The sequence below is a fragment of the Bicyclus anynana genome, chromosome 23 (genome assembly GCF_947172395.1).
Source record: "Bicyclus anynana chromosome 23, ilBicAnyn1.1, whole genome shotgun sequence".
Taxonomy (NCBI): domain Eukaryota; kingdom Metazoa; phylum Arthropoda; class Insecta; order Lepidoptera; family Nymphalidae; genus Bicyclus; species Bicyclus anynana.
The window spans coordinates 3,877,478-3,904,995 of NC_069105.1; the positions used below are offsets into that span (position 1 = coordinate 3,877,478).

Sequence of the window (27,518 nt, forward strand, 5' to 3'; positions counted from 1 at the left end):
TACACGGTGCTAAGAAAAATACTGCTCCACTTATACTGGTTTTGAGGTTTCTAGGTTATTCCTACAGCGTATTCTTAAATTTATTAAAGTAACTTTCAGTAATTGATGTCTTTGTATCTGAAATCTGAAACTGATAATTGCAGATACTTCTACTACTGTTCATCATCATCATTAGCAACTGTTGAGCACGAGTCTCCTCTTAGAATGAGAGGGGTTAGGTCAATAGTCCACTACGCTGATAGCCGTCATAGAGTGGATATGACCTCTGCCTTCGATTCGGAGGGCATAAGTTTGAATCTGGTTCGGGGCATGCACCTCCACCTTTTCAGTTGTGTGCATTTCAAGAAATTAAATATCACGTGTCACAAACGGTGAAGGAAAACATCGTGAGGAAACTTGCATACCAGAGAATTTTATTAACTCTCTAGGTGTGTGGAGTGTGCCAATACGCTGCTTCTGTTGCGTATACTAAATTGTTACAATATTAGCATACAATTCTATCTATACAATTATACATATTACAATACAAAGTCATCCGCTGCATTTGTCTGTTTGTAATAAACTTAAAGACTTTTGAACGGATTTTCAAGCGGCTTTCACTAGTAGATATAGAGTGGAATGCGGAAGGTTTCGATATAAAGTTCCTTTGTCAACATTTTGTAAAAATTGATTAAGACGAATTGTCTGATAAGGTTAAGCTGCCTGGGAGCTTACATCGAAAACGCTGCGTAATCCCTACGAGATAAACATAGCATGGATGGATGGATTTTTACTTATGGTGATTAATTAATGCCTAAAAATGCTCCGATAGCTAGATCCGTGGACTGTGGAAGGTCTGGAATATTTAGGAGCTTAACGTGCTACCCGAGACAAGACAACGGGGGTGTAACATCACTAAACTGATAATCTATACTGAGTATTTCTTGGAAGATAAGGGTAATATTTCACAGCCCGGCACGGGACTCGAACCCGTGAACTTGTGATTGGATTAGACAAAGTCTAACTATGGGACCAACGAGGCAGTTGACCTACTCGCGGTTTTTATTTCATTATGTAGTATTTTCGACATATGGGTAATATGTCCAAAAACATAACTATGTTTTTTTATGAAAAAAAAGTCATTGAATTGAATAAATACAATTTACTGTTAATACAATATTTTGTGATTATATACTATAGCCGACCTCGATTCAGACTTACTGTAAACAATTTTTTTTTTGTCAAATTTAAGAAAATTCTTAAACTAAATTAATAAATAATTATGTTTTCAAAACGTTGTTAACACCTGCCTGAGGATGGTTACCAAGCAACGCTTTGTTACTAAACAGTACGTATTGAATTTGGCTATATACGAATAAGCAATAACTGCAGTAAGCAGGCTCTACGAGAGTCTACGAAGGCCTACAGAGCCCTTCTACGCGCTACGAACTACGCTACGCAGCATCCATACTAGATATTCTTTTAGTACGGAGTTTCCTTATTTTTTCCCTTTATTTGGTCAACCAGCAGATGTACAAATATTACAATAATCTATACTGATATTATAAATGTAAAAGTAGGTCTGTTTGTCTGTTTGTTACCTTTTCACGGCTAAATGCCTAAACTGTTTGTTATAATGGTCCCATTTAGACCTTAAGCAAAACATAGAGTAAAATTAGAAAAGGGCGAAATAGGGTTGAAAGTTTGTATGGTACGTTCATAAATCATAACATAATACGAAATATAGTGTGACTCAAAAAAATTTAAAATTTAACCCCTAAAGTGGTGAAATATGGGTTGAAAGTTTACATTGATTTCCACGCAGCCGAAGTCGCGGAAGTCCGCTAGTTAAAAATAAATGCAAGGAGTACAATGATAAACTGAAAATCTATTTAAAGGTAATCACCGCATGCAACTGTCCAAAGTTTAAAATGTACTTACAATAACAATGTTTTGAAACTATGCTTGATGAGGAAATGTATAATTAAAAATGTAAAGAAAACTCATGTTGTTGTACTACACGAGGGCTTAATATGAACTGTTTCGACTCAATTGTCAATCTGTCAATTGTGTATGAAACTTTTTATACTTGGATAGTTAAAATTTTGGACCTTTAAACCCGCCAAAGACACCACGGTACTAATGATTATATGGTTGTCTACCTGAAACGTTCATGCTACCGTCTAAATACATCTTTATAAAAGTCTGATGATACCTGTACTATGTGTATTGTATGGTGAAGATAAAATTCATAAGCTTACGCTTTGCGTCTCGCTGCTAGTATATGTATATTAGTTTTATGTTGTTTTAAGTGTTTAGAAAATAAGCTATTAAAACGTGATACCCTATCATACCTGACGTGTTATAGGGCTTTTTTAGGGAGCTTTAAAAAGGATCACATATATTAATATAATCATGCATCATCTAACTATATTATGGAGATCATGTTGTCCGTAGAAACCTATCTCAAATGGCCAAATTGAAGAGAAGTATGTACTAGGATCACCTCAACTTTAATATTGCTTTTATATGAATCGAATCGAGGGAGAAAGAGACCAGAGTGGCACGTTAGATAGCTTTGCGCATGAATACAATCAAATGTCAATCCCATTCATCTTTCCAGTTTTCGAAGCATTAGCAATCGTAGAAAGATAATCGACGTGCTACTTGGCTAGGGAGGCATATCTGATGGGAAGCATTGATGAGGTCTATCAAGCAAAACGCCAAGAACAAGTATATTTACTCTTGACGTTTTACAGAAGGACCAAAGAAAAAGGTCACCTTTAAGACAAGTAAAGGTGTTTCTAGTTTCTAGGCGAGCGTGTTCCAAGTAAGACCTCATCAATGCTTCACACCAGACCTGATTGTATTCAAGCGCAAACCTATCTAGCACTCAAGCACTTTCCATGTCTCGCCTTTTTAACGTCGCGGCCATATGAGTTGAATTGAGGGAGCAAGTCTGACACTCAAGTGTAAGTACAACATGATCTCGTCAACGGTTTTGAGTGAGAGTGCGGTTACTGACCTGAGGCGTCCAGGCGGCGGCCACGCGGCTGGACGAGCGGCTGCGCGTGCGCCACAGCCGCTTGCTGACGCTCTGCACCACGCTGCTGGACGAGCGCGACTTCTGCATGCCGCCTGTGGGCACAGGCATGGTCACTGTGGGCCCGCGGCCGAGCAGCGACGACAGGAACGAGTGCGACTGAGACGGGGACGGTGGCGACGTCGGCGTCGACGCCATGGAACGTTCGCGATACGACAGTATCCACGCGTCGTCAGTTTGCACGCCTTTGTTGAGCCCATCGTCGTCAACAGCGCCCGGTGGACGCGGCTTGATATTCCGTAAGTTCTTGTCATAGTTGATGCGTTTGAAACGGTCCGATTTATCCGAGTCTACGCTTTTTTTGCGCGCCATTCGCAGGTACCGTTTGATGGTGTCGCTGACGGATTGGGAGACGTCGTCGTGGTCGACGCTGGAGCGGCGGCGCGGGCGGCGCTCGGGTGGCGGGCTCGCGGGGAGCACCGGCGTCTCCGCGTCCAGCTGCTCGCGGTACGCGCGCTCCAGCTCCTGGAGCTCCTCCTCACGTATGGGCATGGTTTGCGTGCCCGCGTCCGCCAGCCGCTCCTCGGCCGACTCGCCCGCCACCTCGATGAGCGGAGGCGGAGACATCGGCGGCGAGCGGCCGTACTCCTCGTCCGTGAACTCGGAAACGCCAACGATTCGGCCGCGAAACACACTCCGCGAAGTCCCCGCGAACCCGACGCCGGGGCCGAAACCCCCCGGCCCGGCGGAGCCTCCGCCCCCGGCGCCCCGGCCGCCGCGGTACGGCTTCGTTTTACGGAGATCATTGTAAAGTTTTTTTAACAAACTCTTATCGTTCAACAAATCTTGCACAGTATTGTCTCTAGCGGACGACCGCTGGTAGTACCTGCCGAGGTTCTCGCGCAAGATCCGCTGCGCCGGATCCGCGTCAGAATCGGCGGGCGCGCGCTCCGCCTGCCGTTTGAGGTAGCTTCTCAGCGCTTGCAGCAGCTCGTCCGATTCGCACGGGCGGGCGGACGGCGCTTCGTTCAGAGTGAGGTGCTTGCGTAGCAAGTCAAGTAGCGTCCCATCGACGTCGTCTGCGGCGGTCGGTCGCGGGCCTGGGACGAACGCGCTGAATGCAGGGAACGCGCTGTGGACTGCTGACGACGCGCCGGCGGACGGCGAGGGCGGCGGCGGCGCGGCGAAGAACTCGCGCCGCAGCTTGGCGATGTCGAAGCGGCCGCCCGACGTGTGCAGGCGCAAGTCGGCGGGGCGCGCGGGCGGCGGCTCCAGCGGCGGCGAGCGCGCGCGCACGGACCCACCACGCGCACGCTTCTTGCGGCGCGGCTTGGGGAGCACGCCGGGGTACGAGCTCTTGCGCAGGAGCAGAAACCGCGGCTCGCGCGAACACACTTCCTGGAAGTACGCTTCGAGGCGGGGGACGTCGTCGGCGCGTCCGCCGTCGGGCACGAGCCGGCGGCCGGCGTCGGCCATGTAGCGCCACGTCTTGCGCGTGAGCAGCCATCGCTCGCGCGGCTTCTCCCGGCGGCGGGGCTTGGTCATGGGGTCGGGCGGGTCGAGCCGCCGGCGCCGCTCCATGCTGCTAGCGGGGCGCGCGCCGCATGCCGTCGGCGCGCACCTGCCCGCACTGAGCGCTCCGCACCGGTCGCAATATTGTGCGCCGAAATAGACGGCCGGTAATAGAGCGGCCGTGAACTGAATATAGGGTGCGCGAGCGGCGGCGCTCGGCTCGGCGCGCGGACTGCGGCCGCGTAAACAAATCGCGCCCACGCGCCGCCGCCGTCGCCGCCCAGCGCCGGCGCGCTGCCACCGGCGCGAGCCCGCGCGCAGCACCAGCATCGCGGCGCTAGTCGTGTGCTCTTCGCAGTAGAATTTAGCTACCGAACCGCTGGTTGAATCTCGGCAAAGAGACGATTTTTACGTTTCAAAATTACTCATAAACTAAGACTTTTTGAAATAAACGAATTTGGTTTTATTTGACTTGACCGCAATCCAGTTATAGTTAGCCGACCCCAAACCCCTCCTGATACAGAAGAAAGAAATTCCTCACAAATGGCTAATGGACATTAAAACATTGTTGAAAATTAAACTTTAAAGGTCTCGTAAGGTCTTTACTGTTGCTAAGTACAGGTGGCGACTGAGAACCTTATTCTTGTCACACAATTTATTTACCTTTGGAGAGCTGATATTTTTTTTTTTTTATTATTATTTACAAATTAGTCCTTGACTACAATCTCACCTGATGGTAAGTGATGATGCAGTCTAAGATGGAAGCGGGCTAACTTGTTAGGCGGATGAAATCCACACCCTTTTCGGTTTCTACACGACATCGTACCGGAACGCTAAATCGCTTGGCGATACGTCTCTGTCGGTAGGGTGGTAACTAGCCACGGCCGAAGCCTCCCACCAGCCAAAATAAACTTGTAAAAAATATTTAAAGAATGAGGCAGGTTTGTTGATGAGACTTTAGTCAATATACAATGCCTTTTCAGTTTTAACTACTAAATTTCTTAAAATTACCTACAGATCTACGTATATTTTGAATGACCCTATCATGAGTAAAGGACTTTAACAAGCGGCAGCTTGCATACAATCTATAAGTGCCTTGCTTTTCCCGTGTACTGTTCCTATTATAAATTAAAATTAAAATACGTAAGTAATACGTGATCGAATCAAAAATGAGGAGATCCGCAGATGAACCAAAGCCACCGACATAGTTCAACGAGTCGCAAAGCTGAAGTGGCAATGGGCGGGGCACATAGTTCGAAGAGCCGATGCACGTTGGGGTCCCAAGGTGCTGAAATGGCGACCCCACACTAGAAAGCATAGTGTTGGTCGACCCCCACCAGGTGGACTGACGACATCAAGCGAATCGCAGACATTCGCTGGATGCAGGCGGCTCAGGATGTTTGGAAGTCCCTACAAAAGGCCTATGTCTTGTTGTGGACGTTCATTGACTGATATGATGATGAAATAGTTTTTAACAAATATCTTCTTCTATGACTAGATAACTACACAATGATTCAGAACGCCCGCGCGGTATGCCACGCTCCGATACTCAATATTATGTTTATTTGCAGTAGGAATTGAATTTGAAAACATAATCGTAATATTGCCCTCAGCGGGCGATATTGCAACGCTTAATGCAGTGAAATGTTGTACGTTGTTTTTCACCTTCAATATTAGATTGTAGTTCTCAATTTGCTATTGTGAACCAATTACTGACTGTTAATTATGAATTTTAAAAAGATAAACCGGACCGGTTGAGAACGCTGCACTCGAAATTGTAGACGAATACATATACCTAGGACATATGATCCAGTTCGGTAGGTCCAATTTCGAGAAAGAGGTGAACCGTCGAATCCAACTCGGCTGGGCTGCATTCGGGAAACTTCGCGACATCTTTTCGTCCAAAATTCCTCAGTGCCTGAAGACAAAAGTCTTCGAACAGTGCGTTTTGCCAGTGATGACCTATGGTTCCGAGACTTGGTCGCTAACTATGGGCCTGATAAGAAGGCTCAGAGTCACACAGCGGGCGATGGAACGAGCTATGTTAGGAGTATCTCTGCGTGATCGAATCAGAAATGAGGAGATCCGCAGAAGAACCAAAGTCACAGACATAGCTCAACGAGTTGCGAAGCTGAAGTGGCAATGGGCGGGGCACATAGTTCGAAGAGCCGATGGACGTTGGGGTCCCAAAGTGCTGGAATGGCGACCCCGCACTAGTAAGCGCAGTGTTGGCCGAGCCCCCACCAGGTGGACTGACGACATCAAGCGAGTCGCAGGGATTCGCTGGATGCAGATGGCTCAGTATCGTGATGTTTGGAAGTCCCTACAAAAGGCCTATGTCCTGCAGTGGACGTCCATCGGCTGATATGATGATGATGATGATGAAACCGGACAAGTGCATATTTCACACGCATTGAAGGGTTCTGTAGATTAAATTAGTCCTAATTACTTTAAACCCTTATCATGCACAAAAAATGATTAATGCTATCACACCCGATGGAAAAAGGATGGAAAAAGGAGGCAAGGACGACCACATAAGAGATGGGAGGATGACCTGCAAAAAGGATGGCGAGGAAAGGCTAGAGATCGAGTAGAGTGGAAAAGTCTGGAGGAGGCCTATGTCGAAGGACAACCTGTTTGCTCTGGTGTATAAATTAAGTAATAGTATTAGGTATATCATATGTATTCAGCAGTCAGAGAATAAAGGCTATTTTTATTTTATTTATTTTTATTATCACACCCAATATATTTTTTAAACCTATCCCACAATACCCTACGCTACCCTAAGAGATAAAAGAGTAAAAAAATCAGCCCCTATTTACATTTACTCGAATAGTTCAAATAGGTCAAATCGTTTTCGAGCTTTAAAGAGCTGAGAGCTTATACCTCATTTTAGAAAGGATTAAATTAAGTTTGTCAGCAAGTTATAAAAGTTTGGGCCGTAGTGGCTTTGGAAGCCATACCTCCGGCCTCCGTGGCGCAGTGGTATGCGCGGTGGATTTACAAAACGGAGGTCCTGGGTTCCATCACCGGCTGCGCCGATTGAGATTTTCTTAATTGGTCCAGGTCTGGCTGGTGGGAGGCTTCGGCCGTGGCTAGTTACCACCCTACCGACAAAGACGTACCGCCAAGCGATTTAGCTTTCCGGTACGATGTCGTGTAGAAACCGAAAAGGGGTGTGGATTTTCATCCTCCTCCTAACAAGTTAGCCCGCTTCTATCTTAGAATGCATCATTGATGGTAAAAGTCAAGGGCTAACTTGTAAAGAATAAAAAAAAATACTTTAAGGGTCCAGATCCTCAAGTGTCCAAGTACAAAAAAGTGATTTATGGATATTTTCATAATGAGAAATCATTCCTCCAGTTACCAGATACTAAGCTAAGTAGCCATTCTTCGTTGGAGACCCTTAAAGTTCTCTAAAAAAAGGGTTGCCCGAAGCTACGTGACTGGCGATCACGATCATTATAAACAGCCGATGGACGTCCACTGCTGGACATAGGCCATGGACTTCCAAACAAGCCGCCAGCATTCAGCGTCTCCCTGCAGTTCTTTTGATGTCCTCAGTCCACCTAGTGGGGGGTCGACCAGCTTCCCGCTTTCCGGTGAGAGATCGCCATTGCAGTATCTTGGGACCTCAGCGTTCAGCGAGCTATGTGCCCTGCCCATTGCTACTTCAGCTTCGTGACTCGCTGAGCTATGTTTAAGTCTTTAGTACTTCATTTCTGATTCGATCACGCAGAGAAACTCCTAGAACAGGTCGCTCCATCGCCCGCCCGTGACTTTGTGCTTTTTTATGAGGGCATTAGTCAGCGCTCAATTCTCATATTATGTCAAGAAAATTATTTAAAAAAAATGCGCTTTATACTAAGACCGTTGAGTTGCTTTCAAATGTAGCAGGTTTCAAAGGTAAGCTGCACCTTTGAAACCTGCTACATTTGAAAGCAACTACATTCTAAACTCCATAATTACCACACCAAGTCTATGGTTCCTTATAGGTAACTAGCGGACGCCCGCGACTTCATCCGCGTTGAAATAAATGTAAGTTTTCAACCCCTATTTCAGGGGTTGAATTTCAAAAAATCCTGAATCACATTATATTTCTTATTTTTTTATAATTAATTATGTACAAATTTTTAAAACTGTAATTCTAGAAATGAAGGACTTTCCATACAAACCTACAACCCCTATTTTACCCCTTTCTATATTTATTTTAGGGTCAAAAAGGACCTTATGTTTGGCTCCAAGGTCCCATTTACCATTACCAAAATTTATCGTGAACGATTAACGGAAGACTATAGACTTTAAGCCTTCCTAAAATGTGGTATGTCTGACCATCGCAGGCCCTTTTTCTATTAGCAAAGGCTAATGAAAACACTTTATTTTTATACGTAACAGAAGATATCTAGGGAAAACGCAAGAATGTAGCACATTTAGCAAATTTGTTGCACTACATCTTGTTACTAGTGATAGAGGAGTCCACGTGTCTAAATGTGGATTTACTTTAGCGACGCGGGAGCCTATTAGATTTGGTAGGTTATATTATAGGAACGCTACCAACGGTTGTATAAGATGTTCGCTTTCAATGGTGGGTAACAGTCTACAGATTTAAAGACATATTTTGTTACTTCGACTTGCGTTAATTGTCAGATTATACATTGTTTTCTTTTTATTTCCTTAAAAATGAAAAATTTAACCACACTCGTGGCTCCATACCCTCCCACTCCTTAACTCAAATTTTTAGATTTTTGAAATGCATAATTTTTAACAATTATCTAAACCACTTTGGTTTACTGGTTGAAGATTTCTGAAGTTGCCACAAATATTAAGAGCCCATACTTGTTGGAGACACTGAACAACATTTGATCCACCTTTCGTTAACCTATTGATTATTCCATTACGTTTTTTTTTAATACAAAGACAAAATAAAAGAAGTAGCAAGAAGTTGTTTGCAAAAAGCGGATCTATCGCTTAGAAACGATTACATCAGGTTTATTTTCTGCGCTCGAGTGAATCCCAAATTCCCCTCGTCGGCTCCTCTACTATGTGGCACTAGATCACTAGAGGGAGATGCACAGACTTCATCACAATCCCGGGCGTGCAATATCTTGGACACTTACCAAGAACAAAGCGTATGAGAACAAAAGGAATTTTTATTTTACTTCCCACTAACCTACATCTAGCGACTACATTACTTCGCACCGTAGATATACAAACACTAGATATATAGACAATTAAGAAACCTAGTATCTGAAGCGGTGACGGGTAAAGTCAAAAAATAAGGAATATTTGCAAGACCCCATAAAGCAAGACAATATATGAAATGAAAAACACAGTGCATTCGGATATTCATAAAAATTAAGAAATTTGCTAGTTTTTAAATACACGGACAGCGCTGGTCTGTTGTGTTTTTATTCATGAAAGTTTTTCAGTGAGAAATACAGAGTAATACTAAAATTAATCATTTTCTGCACGTTGTTTGAGCCATGACGTTTGTAGAGATCGTTCCCCAAAATAAATCTCGGGTCTGAACAGTATAATTGCATTGAATTACATATATATGGGAATTATCATTTATGGATCATTATTTATTTATTTAGCCTCGTTAATTAATCTAACTATTGATCATATTGTTACTAAATTTACTTTATCAAAGAAAAACAGACCAAATAAATTACATAAACTGTAAAAGTGATAATTATAAATCGTGACAGGTATATTTTATAAGAAAAACTGTTGTGTCTCTTACAGGCTATTCTCGGTAAAATTTGCTTATCGAGCTGACCTTTCAAAAGTGATTTGTTGCTTTTGGTTATATAAAAAGTAAGTACAACAAAAGAAAATCGAGAGAAGAAAAGTTGTTATAACCAAAAAACCATATTAAAAACTTTTTGCTTTTAAATTATTATGTCCTCTATATCTATCTATTGTTACGTATATCTATGTTGTTGCGCAGAAATTCATACATCTTGCCTATTTGTTTCTGTTAGCGTCTGACACCTCTCACAACCTGCGCTTGCGTCGCCCATTTCTTATTATTTCAACAAAAAATAAATAGTGTAAATATTATGCATGCTTGTTCGGAGAAGCGTGGCGGGTCTACGCTCCAGGACACCTCTCTTTAGAGCGTTTCATTTCATCCCGATTAAAAATTATCGGGTTATAGTAAACCCAACATCTAGTGGTGTAATATAAACGTCAGCTGGTTTTATATTCAAATTCAAAATTAATTTGAATAGTTATGTAATACTAGCGGACCCGGTCAAGCTTCGCTTTGACTTAAGTACGTTTCTTCCCTACCCTAACCCTATCCTACTCCTGCCCCCACCACCCTACAAATGATCCAAACAAACTTCCACCCCCATTTTAGGGAAGTCGGGTCTTAGAAAGAGACAAAATAGCCTATGTCACTCTCCATCTTTTCAACTATCTCTGTTTTGTCGTGAAAGATGGACAAACAGGCAAAACAGACACACACACTTTCACATTTATAATATTAGTATGGATGTACCCCCTATTTTTTTTTTTATTTTGCTGTTTGTTTTTTTATTTTTAATTCTGTATAATTCCAACAACCAGTGCACAGTAAAATGATTTATGATGCACTATGGTTAGGCTTAATTTCGATACGTATTTGGTACAATAATAAATAAATAAATAATTATTTATTGATCATGAAGATGAATATAACAAAAGAGTCTTCTCGATAAAAGAAAATTTATCAGAATTCCTATAGGTAACATAATAAAAAGGGAAAAGTTATCAGTTGACTTTATATATCTGGTTTTAGAAGGGTCATCTTAGTTAAAAAAATTTAAATTATTTTAAATACCGATTTTCAATAATGCTGAAAAGTAGGCATAGCAACAAGTTTTGTTTCCTTGCTAACAAATCCGGAAAATTTAATCTTTGTATAAAACTTTATATATAAATATCTTGTGCATTTTTAAATACAACTAGAGCCGTCATGCATTGACTTCCTAGGCCACTTGTAAACGCACGGTTTTAAAAATAAACCTAATAAACCATTATAGGGGAACGCCCAGACTATTAACGCCATCTGTTGTTGACGTAGTAAACGAGGAAAACTCGTACCACGCCGTTTTCCACTCATGCGTCATGGTTTGTTTCGAAAACGATGTTAGTTTCTCGAGTAGCTTGTAGATGGCGCTAATATAGGTTTTTGTTATTGTATCACAAAAACCTATGGAGTACCTATTTTACAAATTAGTTCTGTAGTTGCGACATATAAAGATTAAAAAACAACACACCTAAAAACAAACTTTTGCCTTCAATAATAAATTCTGCAATGCACCAGCCACTAATAAATTCTGCAGCCCACAGATTATATCAGTCATAAAACAAAAAGTAATCAAATCGAACAAGCTTTTAAAAGTATTAATTATCACACAACTAAAAGGATATCCGGCCTAGAATCCATCGTCAAAGTTTGACGTCAAATCAAATCATGACGTCATAAAAATCAATTTAATCGGAAGGTCTGCTCACGATGCCAAGATTTCGCTATAAAATTGTAATATCGATCGATTAACAATGCATTGTCGATAACAATCCAATCGCAGGCGAATACTTGGCTCGCATGCGTGCATTGAATCACGCATCGACCACAACCAATGTCATACTGTTGATATATGTCATACTAATTAATATGATTCATGTTTATGTGTCACATTTCGTAACTTAAAACTTGGATTTATAAATCGCAAAGTGATGTATCATATTCTGGTCACTAGCTGACACCGCGCGGTTACACCCGCGTGGTTCCCGTTCCCGTAGGAATACGGGAATAATACATAGCCTAAAGCCTTCCTCGATAAATAGGCTATCTAACACTGAAAGAATGTTTCAAATTGGACCCGTAGTTGCTGAGATTAGCGCGTTCAATTAAACAAACTATTCAGCTTTATAATATTAGTATAAAAGTATAAATGGTAAGAACATCATCATCATTATTAACAGCCGATGGACGTCCACTGCTGGGCATAGGTCTCTTGCGTGGAATTCCAAACAAAACTAACGAACAATTTCTTGAGCTACCTAGTAGGGGGGAGACCAACACTGCGCTTTGAAAGAGCAGAAAACGCTAAAACTGACGTATTTATAATTCCGTGGTTTTAATAATTATGGTTAAAATTTAAAGTTATAATAAAGAATAATATGAATTTTATTCTTTTTAAAATTTACCTACTTAGCGATGATTCATGAAATATATTTTAATATAATATTTTTTTTACTTTAAAAAGAAAAAGCTTGGCATAAGTATGATATTGATGATTGAAAATCATACAGCAGTCGTTTCACAGTTAATAAATCGAGTTAATCCCATAGGTCTTAGGTTCGATCCCCGTCCATACATATAGAACCGCCCGGAGATTTATGGCTAGATGATTTCTTACAAGATAATCTTTTAACCAGTTATATTAGCTAAACATTCGAGTCTTTTTCGTTTATTTAAAAAAAGAGATTTTTTAAAAATATTATGTATCAAAATTATTTCTTGCTTCTTGATCTCATTCCATCTTATTTATGATTTATAATTTTGAAATAATAATTAGTTACTGCATAATATTCAGCTCTGGAATCTCAGGAGGACAATAAAAAAAACTGTGTCACTGAAAATTTATGTTTTCATTTCGCCAAAAACCTAATTGAAATCGCTCGCGCTGCATTTTCACGATTAAATTACTACCAGCGAATAAATATACCGTGACAGTTCTTATAAAAACAAATATATCGAAAAATGCAATATTTTGAAATCGCCCACATGGAGCGAAAGGCTGGGATAATCAGACCTTCCTCATTTTAGTAAGGCTAAAAATTTGTTAAAAGATTGACAAACTTTCACCACAAAATTTCATAGTATAACCATAGTTAAGTCATCATCATCATATCAGCCGATGGACGTCCACTGCAGGACATATGCCTTTTGTAGGGACTTCCAAACATCACAATACTGAGCCGCCTGCATCCAGCGAATCCCTGCGACTCGCTTGATGTCGGTCGACCACCACTGCGCTTTGTAGTGCGTGGTCGGGGTCGGTATAGATAAACTGTGGTGGCTTGGGAAGGTAGAAAGTTCTGAAGACCCTCAACTGTCCATGTATAAACATTATAAAATATGGAATGCAATGTTTTTAATTATAAAATATGCAAGATTATGTGCACTAACCTAATTAATAAATATTTCAAAACCGTAAATCGTTGCATGGAAGTAAATCAAGAATGCAAGGAACAATTTTTAAATTAATATTATGTCAACTCTAGAATTATTCCTATAAGCTTTTCTGTAAATTTCGGTTTCTTTTGAGATCAAAAATTTTTTTAAAGATAATGTTTGTTATGTAACAAAACTGGTTTAAGGATTATTTTTTAAAAATCACTAATCTAGGTACACTTCATATTTCTTCGCTGGTAGTAATTTGATCGCGATAAATGCAATGCTTTGGTAGGACGAAAGAATGACAATTTTCAATCCTCCTAATACGAAGTAAGTGTGGCCACAGCAGTCCTTCAGTCTACATTGGAAAACGCAATATTTCGAAATCGCCCAAAGGTCAACGACCTCGTACGATGACTCGATTTGAATCCGGAAAAGCGTGATAAATAAATCGTGTCTTTACGTTAACTACGAGAAAACCGCCTTTGATATTGTTTCTTTGAAAATTAGGGACATTTGGCAACCGTTTACTTCATAGTACTCTTTTAATTTACTTCTTTTATGTTACTAGTTAAATGACTCATGATCCTGTGGTTAACCTAAACCTAGTACGACGGCCTCCGTGGCGCAGTGGTGTGCGCGGTGGATTTACAAGACTGAGGTTGTGTGTTCGATCCCCAGAAGGCAGATTGGGTTTTCTTAATGGTCCAGGTCTGGCTGGTGGGAGGCTTTGGCCGTGGCTAGTTACCACCCTACCGAAAAAGACGTACCCCCAAGCGATTTAGCGTTCCGGTACAATGCCGTGTAGAAACCGAAAGGGGTGTGGATTTCCATCCTCCTCCTAACAAGTTAGCCCACTTCCATCTTAGATTGCATCATCACTTACCATCAGGTGAGATTGTAATCAAGGGCTAACTTGTAAATAATGAAAAAAAGAGAGTCAGTAGGTATGCTAACACTAAAAATTAAAAAAAAAAATTAACTTCCAACTCTAAAATTAACCTAAACTAAAAAGCAAAAAAATAACATCTTACCTATGTGCTACCTTCTGATCAGTTTGAAGGCGGTGTCAAGCCAGTGATGTTTTAATTGAAGCCGTTTGAATTACAACATTTCTGTGGTTCTTTCAGAAACGGCTTTAATTAAAACATGACACTGGATTGGCAAAAAAAAAAACATACATACAGCCGAACGTAGAACCTCCTCCTTTTTGGAAGTCAGTTAAAAAGAGTTTCAGGTCAAAAAGTCTTGAATTTAGATGAAAATTTAACTAAAAGACTGTGTAAGTATATTTAGATCATCAGTAAAATTATAATTTAAAAAAAATATTATATAAGCGTTTCGCATACAGAAATATTTATAAAGGGGTTGATTGTCTATGAAATGGGCAAGACCATTGATTCCCAAAGCTGTCTATTCCCCAGGCTCCTACGGGAGATTCGACGAGGCTCTACGTTGAAGTGACAAAAAATAAGTACGAAAATGTATTTTTTCATAGTGGTTTCATACCGAATGTAGAGTTTTCTAAATAAAATAAGAGTATTGTTAGTTGTGCTGTGAGTAGATGTCAAAAAAGTAAAATGTGCAATGGAATCACTTTTGTGATTGGTCAACTTGACTATTTTGACATCCATGTACAGCACTACCTATTAATTAATTAACCAATCAATTCGCACTCTTTTTTTTTAAATCTGTTAGTTCGTGGTTTGAACTTAGCCGCAACGCATAGTTCCATAATAACCAGTAGATCTAATCTAAAACATATTTCATCGGGTTTTAAGAAATCTTAGAAATGAAGAACCAGCATTTTGAAAGTGGTCTACGAGAAAGTAAAGTTGTTTGGGAACCTCTGGGCTAGACTATCATGCATTTGGAATGCATACCTAGTTCTTATATTATGAGTTAGTTCACCTGAAATTACCTGAGTTATGATTACCTGCGATGTGTTTATTATAACAAGTATTATAGATAGCCGCACTGTTTTGTGTTATGTTACAGATTGTTCTAGTATCCAAGCCGGTCTTGGACAAGGCTGGGATAATATTTACAACTAATTATCTAAGAATAAAGCCGAGATGGCCCATTGGTTCTCTGCCTTCATGACCTCTGCCTTCGATTATGATAGCGTTGGTTCAAATCCGGTCTAGGGCGTGCACCTCTAATTTTTCAGTTATGTGCATTTTATGAAATTAAATATCACGTGTCTCGAACGGTGAAGGAAAAACATCGTGAGGAAACCTACGTAACTCAGAATTTTCTTAATTCTGAGAGTGTGAGAAGTCTACCAATTGGGCCAGCGTTGGCCTAACCCCTCTCATCCTGAGAGGGGTTAAGAGACTCGTGCTCAAAAGTGAGCCGAATAGGTATGGTTGTCAATGATGATGATCTACGAGTTGACGACCACTGTGGGCTGATGATGTATAGTTTCTATCTATTGCTATATTGCATAACTAGCGGACGCCCGCGACTTCGTCCGCGTGGAAACCAATGTAAACTTTCAAGCCCTATTTCACCACTTTAGGGGTTTGTACTTTTTGAATCACATTATATTTGGTATTTATTTCATGATTTATGAAAAAAACTTTGTAACTGGAACTCTATAAATTAAGGACTTTTTCATACAAACTTTCAACCCCTATATCACCCCCTTTTTATTTTATTTTCGCATAAAAAAGTATTCTATAACCTTCTCCGTATTATGATCTTAAAGCGTGCCAACTTTCATTTGCATTCACACGGACAGACAGACAAAAAATCGAAAAAAAAAATATTTTTAGCTCCAGTATCTATACTAATATAATAAAGCTGAAGAGTTTGTTTGTTTGTTTGTTTGATTGAACGCGCTAATCTCAGGAACTACTGGTCTTATTTTAAAAATTCTTTCAGTGTTAGATAGCCCATTCATCGAGGAAGGCTATAGGCTATATATTATCCCCGTTTTCGTACTGGAACGGGAACCACGCGGGTGAAACCGCGCGACGTCAGCTAGTCGCTTATATAATGTACTGACATGAAAATTTTCAAAATATATTTTACAGTTTTAATATAAGTATAGATATAGATAGATAGATTGGAAACACGTATCGATACACTACGCATACAAGAATAGGTCGCTAACTATGGGCCTCATAAGAAGGATCAGTCATTCAAGGAGTGCGAGCTATAGGTACTCAGAGTATCACAGTGTAATCGAATCAGAAATTAAAAAATAATTTTTGTATAAAGAAGTTTATTAGAAACTGAATTTACCCCAACTGAAAAATTTTATAAAGTCTGGAATTGCTGCTTCAGCAATGGAACCATAAAGTGCGCTAGTTATGGCAAGTGTCCAAAAGTGCAAGATATGACGTTGCAATTAAAATGACATTTTGCACTTATTCATAAACACTAAGTCCCAAATTAAATCTATTTATTATTAGGTAGGTATTTCAAACTGCATCGAATACTATCACGAGAAAGACTTAGCGTAAACATCTGAGACATTAAAATATCTATCAAATATCTATATCATCATCATTATCAACCCATATTCGGCTCACTGCTGAGCTCGAGTCTCCTCACAGAATGAGAGGGGTTAGGCCAATAGTCCACCACGCTGGCCCAATGCGGATTGACAGACTTCACACACGCAGAGAATTAAGATAATTCTCTGGTCTGTAGGCTTCCTCACGATGTTTTCCTTCACCGGTTGAGACACGTGATATTTAATTACTTAAAATGCACACAACTGAAAAGTTGGAGGTGCATGCCCCGGACCGGATTCGAACCCACACCCTCCGGAATCGGAGGCAGAGGTCATATCCACTGGGCCATCACGGCTCTCTTAATCTTATATCAGGAACTTGGAAAAAATATTTCAGTGCTAGATAGCCCATTTATTGAGGAAGGCTATAGGCTATATATTATTCCCGTATTCCAACGGGAACGAGAACCACGCGGGTAAAACCACGAAACTTACTTAACTAGTAGCTCATAGATTTAAAAGTAGGTACAGAGTACCTAATGTAGTAGTTCATCTCACAAAATATTGTGTACAAATTCTCGACGTTTCACATTTTTCAAAGACAAAAGTCTCGAAAAATAACACCAACACAGCCATAAATATAAATTCAAACGCTCCACTTTCCGTTTAACAATATGACTGCATTCGTAATATTTACAAATGAATGAGCCGCCTGTAATCGCTCATCCCAGATATTAACTCATGTTCTCCATTTCATTCGGAGATTCCGCCATCGGTCTCAGTCGACTCGTTTCTAGGTCGCGCTATTGAACTTAGTCGAAAAATAAAATAAATACATCTTATAAATAGCACAAATACATTATACAGAGTGTTCTAGAACTGTTTAATGTATTTGTGCTAAAAGAAAAAAACACACACAGAGGAAACATTTGTGAAAGTACTTAATCACACTCAGTTATTTAATTTATTATTAAGTATGTATTTTTATAAAAAGTGTAAATAAGTACTTTACAATAATACAATAGAACTTAAAATAAATTAACGTGCCTGTAAAAGAAACAAATTATTTGTTAGATTTAAAACAAAATATTATAAAACTTCAAGTTCAATTAGACAAAAATACTTTGCCAAACTTAGAGATAAAATATACAGGAAGAAAATTTTTTTAGTGCGGATATTTTTATATTTTGTACATAAACAAAATTTAATGATCACGTATTTTTTCTTTTTTTTTTTAACTCAAAAATAACAAAATTATCGTTAGCTAAAGTTATTTACTTTTGAACAGAATTTTAGGGTCACCCTATTGTGCGTTTATTTTATTTTCGTTTGATACCTAAAGGACGTCACCAGATCACTTTTAAGCTGAATATATCTTGTTTAGTAATAATATGTACATTATTTTGTTATTTTAGAGACATAAATTAAAAAAAAAAATTACATAAAATGTATCGAACTGTTTGTAGATTTATATTCTATTATTGATACAGAACCACGAAAAAAAATATCCGCACTAAAGACCGAATCACCCTGTATAAAAAAATCAAAATCTCGCAGTCAAAGTTGAGACTATCTTTGATGATACTCATTCGTTTCAACATTTCGAATTGTATAGTCAGTCCGCTATCGTTTCTGACTAGCAAAAAATAAATTAAACACATGTTAATCTCAAGTTAATGTTACGAGTATATTCTAATATTATATTTTATTACCAAAGATAGTTGAGAATTTGAATGTGAAGAAATTTCAGTCGTGGTGCTTTTATTATAAATGAAACATCCTGTAAATATAACCTGATGCAATCTCTGTAATACCACTGAGCGGGTTGGAGTGATTCAAATGATGCAAAGTATAAAAGTTGGCGTTAAACGATCAACTTAACAAGAGCTTTTAGTGAAAACATTTCAAAGTAATGTGACTTCTCAATTTGATCGTGTAGCGATAAATATTGTCGGTATGCTGTTAAAATGAATTGAATAGATAATTGACAAATATAGCAATTTTCACTTCGTTAGATAAATTGGATTCTAACAGATTTGTCTTTTGAAGAATCTGGGGCATTTGGCTTGTTTCTAATAAATTAGGGAAAAATATATTTAATGTCAACTTCCCAACAACGTTCTTATGATGTTTGTGGCCAGATTTTTATTGGTTATCTCCGGTATTTTGTTATAAAATATTTATATGAATAATTTCCAATTTAAAGGAAAACAACCATTTTTCAAACAATGCTGGGCCAGAAATTTGATGAATGAACCGCTACAATGTCAAACTAGTGTCATTTATTAAATAACAAAACCAGATAAAAACTGGTTTAATTCTAGTTTGATTGACAGTTGGGCAATAAAATGCATGATTTCATCAAAAATACATTTAAAAAAATGTAGCAATAGTGAATTCTGATTATTTTTAGTGATTTCAATTAATTTAATAAAAATTAAGTATTTTCGTCATTTTTTTTTTTTTGCTGCTGCGTGCTCGCTTCAAAATGGTCGGTCTGACGATTACCCTTAATTATTGCAACAGACATTATATACAGTATGTGTTTATTCTGACCCAGGGGCCGAGGATGTGCGTTCTCGCCAATACCAATGTTTGGTCTCAGCGTCGGAAAATTAAACACAGGAAACGCGTCGTAATACAGGAAAACACATGAAAATTACATTCGATTCGATAATCGTTCTTGAGATTTATGTGTAAATTATTTTTACTTGCCACCTCAGCACGCTCTGCTAGTGTATCTATGAACGGAAAGACGTGACGTCACGTCGAAAAGTGACTGAAAATCGTAGACAGAGTCAGTAGAGAACTGATTGTCGTGCTAAGATAATTTACATGTCTTGACATCCTAACATTACACTAAACTAAACCGAATTTCTGAACTACCTCGTTTTTTGCAGAGTCTTTGCTCATGTTGTATTTTTTTAAGATGATGTGATGTGATGTAATGACGAAAGATGTTTTATATCCGTCTATGAGTTTTTACTTAGTTCTCTGTCTATGGCTTGTGTAGTATATATTAAGGCAAAGGAGACTGAAAGTGGTATAAATTCATTCAAACTTTTTGAAACCTTCAAATTCAAACCATAAATTAAATTGTGAGTTATAAATAATTTAAATAGTATGTTCACATATGTCGTATATCGGCAAACCAAACAAAAGCCTCTACTCATAATCTACTTACGAATTTAAAAATAAAATATAATAAAATTAATATATATTAATAAAATATTTTTCACTATCATAATTAGTATAATCCAAACGAGGCTACTTTTAAAAACTACTCAAAAAACCTGTTGAAATTTTCATCTTTTTAGACAAAAACTTTTAACTACTAACAAATAATCACTTGAAATTTAATGTAAGTGTGAAGTGATTATTTGTATTCTAAAATAAATGTTATTTATGTTATTCTATTTAAAAATCCTCAGTCAACTCAACAATTTTCAATTGTAATTTTTTTTTTCAAATTGAATTCATCAGTTTTTTTGCATAAAAATAAAAGAAATAAATTACCTATATGCTTAAATTTATTATTTAAACCTACTTATTTGGTTTATCATAAAACTTTCCAAAACTTATTACTTATTATTAATTTCACAAAATGCTATACTTACATGTATTACTGGAACTATAATTTACACTATTCTCCACTTGGATACCCATTTTCCTGACTAGATTCGTTTTCACTTCATTTCACTTGTGTTTATGTCACTTCACTCACAAACGCCTCGAGCGCCTTTCCATATATTCACCTCATCACTTTACATAATGTACCGTTCACTTTTATCACTTTCCTTATTATTGGTGCTATTCACTTTTATTTAAACTGAAAGAATTAAGAAAAAATCAATAATTAAATCACAAGAAATATTTTATGAAAATATTCAGTGCATACAATGTGATGCTATAAAATTAACTACCTCCTAATTAATTTAGGGTTAAGATTACTTTCTTAATAAATGTTTCTAAAATATTTAAAAATTTCTTATTAATTTTTATTTATTATATTTAATTTTTAATATATTATGATATTACAATAATAATAAAAAGAATAAATAAAAGTGAACGCAGCCAAACATAAAAAAACACACTTGTCAAAGTAGAACCAACATGGCGTCTCCCGCCAAAAAGCAGCGTCCACGTGCGCCGGCTCGCCGCGCGCCCATATCACTGCGTCTGGAACAAAGTTTTTATTTTTAAATTTTCCGTCAACGCTAATGAAAATGCGGAAACGGAACGCCAATAACGATAGATGAAGACATATGCGATATTTATTCTCATTCGATCATTATGAAAATTTTATCTTCTCTGACAGGATCATTATAAAAAAGTAGTAGCAGAAGTACGTAGCAGTACCTAAGTAAATCTGACTGTCTAATAAACAAAGCATTAAAATGAATTCAAATATTAAGTTTTTTCAGGATGTTATGTAAATAGTAATAAATACTCAAATTATTTTCAGTTGTGTGCATTTTAAGAATTTAAATATCACGTGTCTCTAACGGTGAAGGAAAACATCGTGAGGAAACCGGCATACCAGAGAATGTTCTTAATTATCTACGTGTGTGAAGTCTGCCAATCTGCATTGGGCCAGCGTGGTGGACTATTGGTCTAACCCCTCTCATTCTGAGAGGAGACTCGAGCTCAGCAGTGACCGAATATGGGTTGATAATGAGAAATACACACGACGGAGTAACCGCCATAAATAAAAAAAATGGTATGTACTTCTAATTACGTAAATATATTTTAAGCCTCAACAGCTCAACAGCAAAGAGCCCGGACTCATCACCGAGAGGTGATTCGATCCCCGAACCCACTCCTACTCGTAATACAGTATTTTCCGACTCGTTAGAGGGGTATGGGAATACTTATTACTTGGTCCTATTTAAAAAATATCACAAATATAAGACGAATATCTTAACATTCCATGGATTCACCGTGCGGGTGCCGGATCCATAGCGTGGTGGTGGTGGTGGTGAACTTGTGACTACAGGATGTAGGGTTAAGGAATTCCTTGACGATTGATCAACACTCGCCGTTCTCTGCTCGTGTTGTTCTCCCTGCCTAGCCTATACGGTAGCCTGGTAAGATCCTATTAGAGCAGCTTTGGATACTCGTTCTAATATAGAACTAGCTGCACTTCTAGAGATGCCAAGATTTTTATGCAAGTTATAAAGAGATTTTGCTGGTAATACTCTCGCATCTACTTCTACGGCTACTACATAGCCATTTTTAGTTAGTTCATTATCAGTTATTATTTAATAAAAAATATGTATCTTTCATACGACTTTCAGAGAGAGATCCTATAATAGCTGAACCTTCGTAATTTTATACAAGCTTGACAGTCAATCTTGTATAGGTCTACTACCTACTTATAGGTAAATACGATAGGCGGCTATGCTTCTGAACTATGGCTGTTTTGTGAGGTGGCATTATTAGATCCAAACCCGCAATCGAATTAAAAAGCCTAACATATTTATTTAGGCGACAAATTAAAAAAAAAACTATCAACAAACCAACATTTACTTTTCTCGGCCATTACACAACGTTTCTGTAAAAAATAACGACTGTCCCATAAAACGCAAGATAAATATGACACAATTCGTAAATGACTTGATTCTATCAGTTCTGCGTACTGCCTACACCACCTACACCAGTGGTCGTTACGTCATTTCATCTTCAAGGAAAGTGGAAACTAGGTGACAATTTTTCTAAGAATTGAATTTGAATTCAAATTTCGAAGTTCGAATTCGAATTCCTTCAATTAAAAAGAAGATAAGTCAAGAAAGGTGAACCAAGAATCAAAGTGATCGAAACAGCTGTCAGGCATTGCAGAGGTCTGGTTCCATACGTAGTTGATGTCAATTTAGCGTTCCGGTACGATGTCGTGTCTGAAAGGAGTGTGTATTTGCATCCTACTCCAAACAAGTTAACCTGCCTCCATCTTAGATTGCACCGTCACTAACTATTAGGTGAGAATGTAGTCAATGCCCTTAGTCAGCAACCAAGTCTGACTATGGGCCTTATTAGAAGGCTCAAAGTCACTCAGCGGGCGATGGAGCGAGCTAGGATTGGAGTTTCTCTGCGTGATCGAATCAGGAATGAGGAGATCCGCAGACGAACCAAAGTCAATAACATAGCTTAGCGAGTCGCGAAGCTGAAGTGGCAGTGGGCAGGCCACATGGACGTTGGTGCTGGAATGGCGACCCCGCACTAGGTGGTCCGAGGATATCAAGCAGGTTGCGGATTGCAGGGAGCCGCTGGATGCTGGCGGCTCGAGATCGTTGTGCTTGGAGGTCCATGCAAGAGGCTTATGTCCAGCAGTGGAGAATAAAAAAAAAAGAGTGAGTGATATTGAGATGATATGACATATCTCGTGGCACGCAACTTAGATCTACAGGCTGTTTAGGAGTTCCTACAAAAGGCTTTCGTTCATCAATGGACTTCTATAGTGTGACATAGGTAATGTATACTAATATTATAAAGCTGAAGAGTTTGTTTGTTTGAACGCGCTAATCTAAGGAAATACTGGTTCAATTAGAATAATTCCTTCAGTGTTAGACAGCCCATTTATCGAGGAAGGCTATCATTATTCCCGTATTCTTACGGTAAAAGAAACCATGCGGGTGAAACCGCGCGGTGTTAGCTAGTGAATGATAAAATAATGATAGTAAATCTTTTAGGCAGTTCTGTAAATAATTGAATGAGCGTATGTAACCGCTCGTTATAGTTAAGCAGGTACATGCAATGATTAATGTTATAAAACAAACAAGGCTGGTGCACGCGCAATGTCATTGCCTCCGCTAAATATACGCGGTGGCAGTCACCCTGCGCTTGCTTTAGATACTTGTGTTAGATCAAGGTGTTCAGTTATTCATAAACGTTCATCATCATCACCATCATCATCATCATCATCATCATCATCATCATCATTTTTTGTATTCAGAATAGACTTGCGCTTGACTACAATTATGCCTGGTGGAAAGCAATGATGAGGTTGGAGCGCGCTTGCCTATTCACTCTTGTCTTGAGGGTGCACAAATCATATGTGTTAGGAAATACAGAAGCCGGAAGGGCATTCCACATCTTCGCTGTTCTTATTAGAAACGTCGATGCGAAGCATTTTGTGCGATTAGACTGGACATCTATACTAATATTATAAAGCTGAAGAGTTTGTTTGTTTGTTTTTGATTGAACGCGCTAATCTCAGGAACTACTGGTCCGATTTGAAAAAATATTTCAGTGTTAGATAGCCCATTTATCGAGGAAGGCTATAAGATATAGATTTTCCCCGTATTCCTATGGGAACGGGAACCAAGCGGGTGAAACCGCGCGGTGTCAGCTAGTATAAAATACAATACGTTAATGAATATGAATGTATGGATTTTTAAAAAGTCACCCGATAGGAATTGTGTTGTTAGGACCCATCGCCCCTGCTATGTATGTATGTAACCTATAATGGGTCGTCAAAATATGCTGATAATTATGTATATCTTGGCTGAATTAGCGAGTAAAGCAATGGTTTTAATAAATAGGGCATATTATAAATTATTTATACAAAAACACGTTCAAAATTGGCCTACTCCGAGTAATCTAGCGTCCGCAGACGCATCACTGCCAGAGAATGCTGGCAGAGACACACGAGCGACGAAAATATAACGTTACACCTACCGCCGCGCGGTGGGATACACTAAATATTATAAAACCGCGTGTCCCTGTCATATTACGACAGCAGCGACAGGGATTGTACCATTATTTGAAGTAGAGGAAACGTGTCGAGCAGGTGCCAGGACTTGTGACATTGGGTGTAGGTTTAAAGAATACTTTTAGAATGCATTGACTGTCACCTACCCTGCCCGCAATGTTCTGCTTGTCCACACTAAGCAATCAATAAACGATCAATTAAACTACAATATTACACAAAACATGACAACACAACGTTATTATAATTATTATAAGAACCATAGATTTACGAGTTGGTTGGTAAGAACGTTTATTAACAGATAGCAGTAATCAATCACCCTCTTATTGAAACTGTCGCTGTTATAAGAACTTTATACAAAATACCTCCTTTTTATAATAATTATGGACGTTATGGTGTGCCATGCAGGGTATGCCTTTCGGTTCGTAGCCAGAGCTTTTACAAATGAAACTTAACTTTACAAAAGTGCTTATTTGAAGTATCTAAACGAATTTTGTTTTAACCTCCCTATGTTACGCCATCTTGTCTTATCTTCGGCTATTCGAAGATCTAGAAAAGATTAGTATTTACCTAGATACAAAACATAAAGAAACGACATGCTACTAGACTTTAGTTACTCGAAGAAACATTTAAAACATAAACATTTTTTTAAACTCGTGGCATTTTATTTAAAAGGTTTTTTAATAAAATGCCATTTATTATTTTGTTTCCCTTCTAGTAATTATCTTTTTTCTTTTTGTAGTGAAGATAATCTTCATGGACACCCGTTTTTGTAGTGTAGGATCCCTACCGTCTAAAAACCTCTCCTACCTTCAGAATACTGGTGTACCTGTCATTCGGCCTGCCACCAACGTCGTTTCTTTTTATCGTTCTCCTTTATTGTTTCCAAAAAATCATTATAAGGTCCCATTTGTCACTTGATTTCCAACATTACATTAATTAAGTTTTCCACCGTGATTTCTTGTCCTAGCTCCTTTCTTACTCCATCTCTTTCAATTTTGAAACGTGAACAGCAAATGTGTTCGGCGTCGTCGTTTCTAGACTTAAAGGAACCACTTCTCTGTCTTCTAATAAATATATTAAAAGACTCAAACGTACTCCCAGTGTCATTGACTCAAATTAGATCGCCTCCTATAAAAGTGTTAACAATTTGATGTGTCGTTATTGCGCGGTGCAGTTCTACCTGTCAACACATTCACGTTAGCGTCTTTTTGAAACATAATCATTTTAGATAAGCACTTCATTAAACGCCCAACACAACTTTATTGTTTTTTAACCAAATTAAAAACAACTGGCAGACCTCCCACGGTTTTATCCGCGGAGTTCCAATGCTTATGTATATTTATTTATATCGTACCTTCCAGGTTTTTTTCTCTGCAAGTCATCAGGGGTTGCCTGTTTAAGATTGTTTATAGCAATAAAGCCGCCTTTGTATGCTGATTTTTAGTATTTATTATATTTTTTTCTTTAATTTTATAATTTATTTATCGCAGTGATGCATTAACTAAAGCCGATTAAATCATGAACTTTTAGGATTTACAGGCAGTTCTTTCAATTTCTTCAATTCTTCAAGTCACTGACTTGGCACCGCCTTCAAAGTGATCAAAAGGTAGCCCATATAATGTTATTTTTCGCTTTTTAGATTATTTTTGTGATTTTGAAGGCGGTTCAATTTTTTTGTTAAAAAGATTTTTTATTTATATGAACTTTCTCATTGACCTTCCTCTACTCTGTAAGCCAGTGTATTCAAATAACCGCAAACTAAGTCCCAAGTCTCCGGTCTCAACATCTAAAATTAGCATTTAATTCGAACCAGACGCGTATAAAATATGTATCTATCGCTAACGGAAATTACGCAGATAGCTGCGTGTTGTGTACACGTAATATGTAGTGTGTGCACACAACAATGTCGTGTAATGCGTGTACTCTACACATGTACATTTTACACGCACATGTAATGTCATAGTTTAATTATGAATATTATTTAATGTCGATATTAATTGTGCAAACCAAGAGAGTGTCGTGAGTGTGGTTTGCCTAATTGCCTAAACAGCCAAAAACGCGAGGTTGTTGAAAAAAAAAGAAAAAGAACAAGAAAGAGGGTAGATTGATTCTGCCCCTAACAGCTGATGTCAACTTCGCATTTCGCAACTTCAGTTCCGTCGTGACCACGATCCATGCAACTGGGTCGAAATATCGACATTAAATATCTCGTCGTTGTATCGTGGTATATACCCGTTTAAATAATATTCATAATGAACAACCACGAAATAAGTTTAAAATCATTAGTCATAGTTTAATACGAATTGTTTGAATGTTACTCTTTAACGCCGCAACTACTGAATCGATTTGGTTGAAATTTAAAACGTAGATAGATTATAACACATAATCTAGATTAACACACAGGCCAATTGTTTCCCGTAAAATCTATGGTATTTGCGAGATTTACAAAAAACTGATGGTTATGATAGTGTGCATGTTTGTTACTCTTTCACGTCGTGACTACTCAACTGAATTAGCTGAAATTTGGAATTGAGATAGATTATAGCCTGGATTAATACATAGGCTACTTTTTATGTCGGAATTACATATTTTTTTCGTGGATTACACCGCAGGGCACAGCTAGTACTTGTAATATGAT

General features: G+C 38.5%; 1 protein-coding gene across 3 annotated transcripts in view; it reads right to left on the reverse strand.

The window, feature by feature from the left end:
- The window catches only part of LOC112049975 (uncharacterized), a 96,705-nt gene that overhangs the window by 42,949 nt on the left and 26,238 nt on the right, over positions 1-27,518 (reverse strand). For 2 of the 3 annotated variants that reach the window (XM_052888751.1, XM_052888749.1), the window contains exons 2-4: positions 21,267-21,351; positions 20,790-21,001; positions 3,005-6,452 (exon numbers count right to left, since the gene is read on the reverse strand). In XM_052888751.1, the coding sequence (XP_052744711.1) occupies positions 3,005-4,864 (1,860 nt within the window). In that variant the 5' untranslated portion in view covers positions 4,865-6,452; positions 20,790-21,001; positions 21,267-21,351. The remainder of the gene's footprint in view (positions 1-3,004; positions 6,453-20,789; positions 21,002-21,266; positions 21,352-27,518) is intronic. The other variant, XM_052888750.1, reaches the window with a different exon arrangement.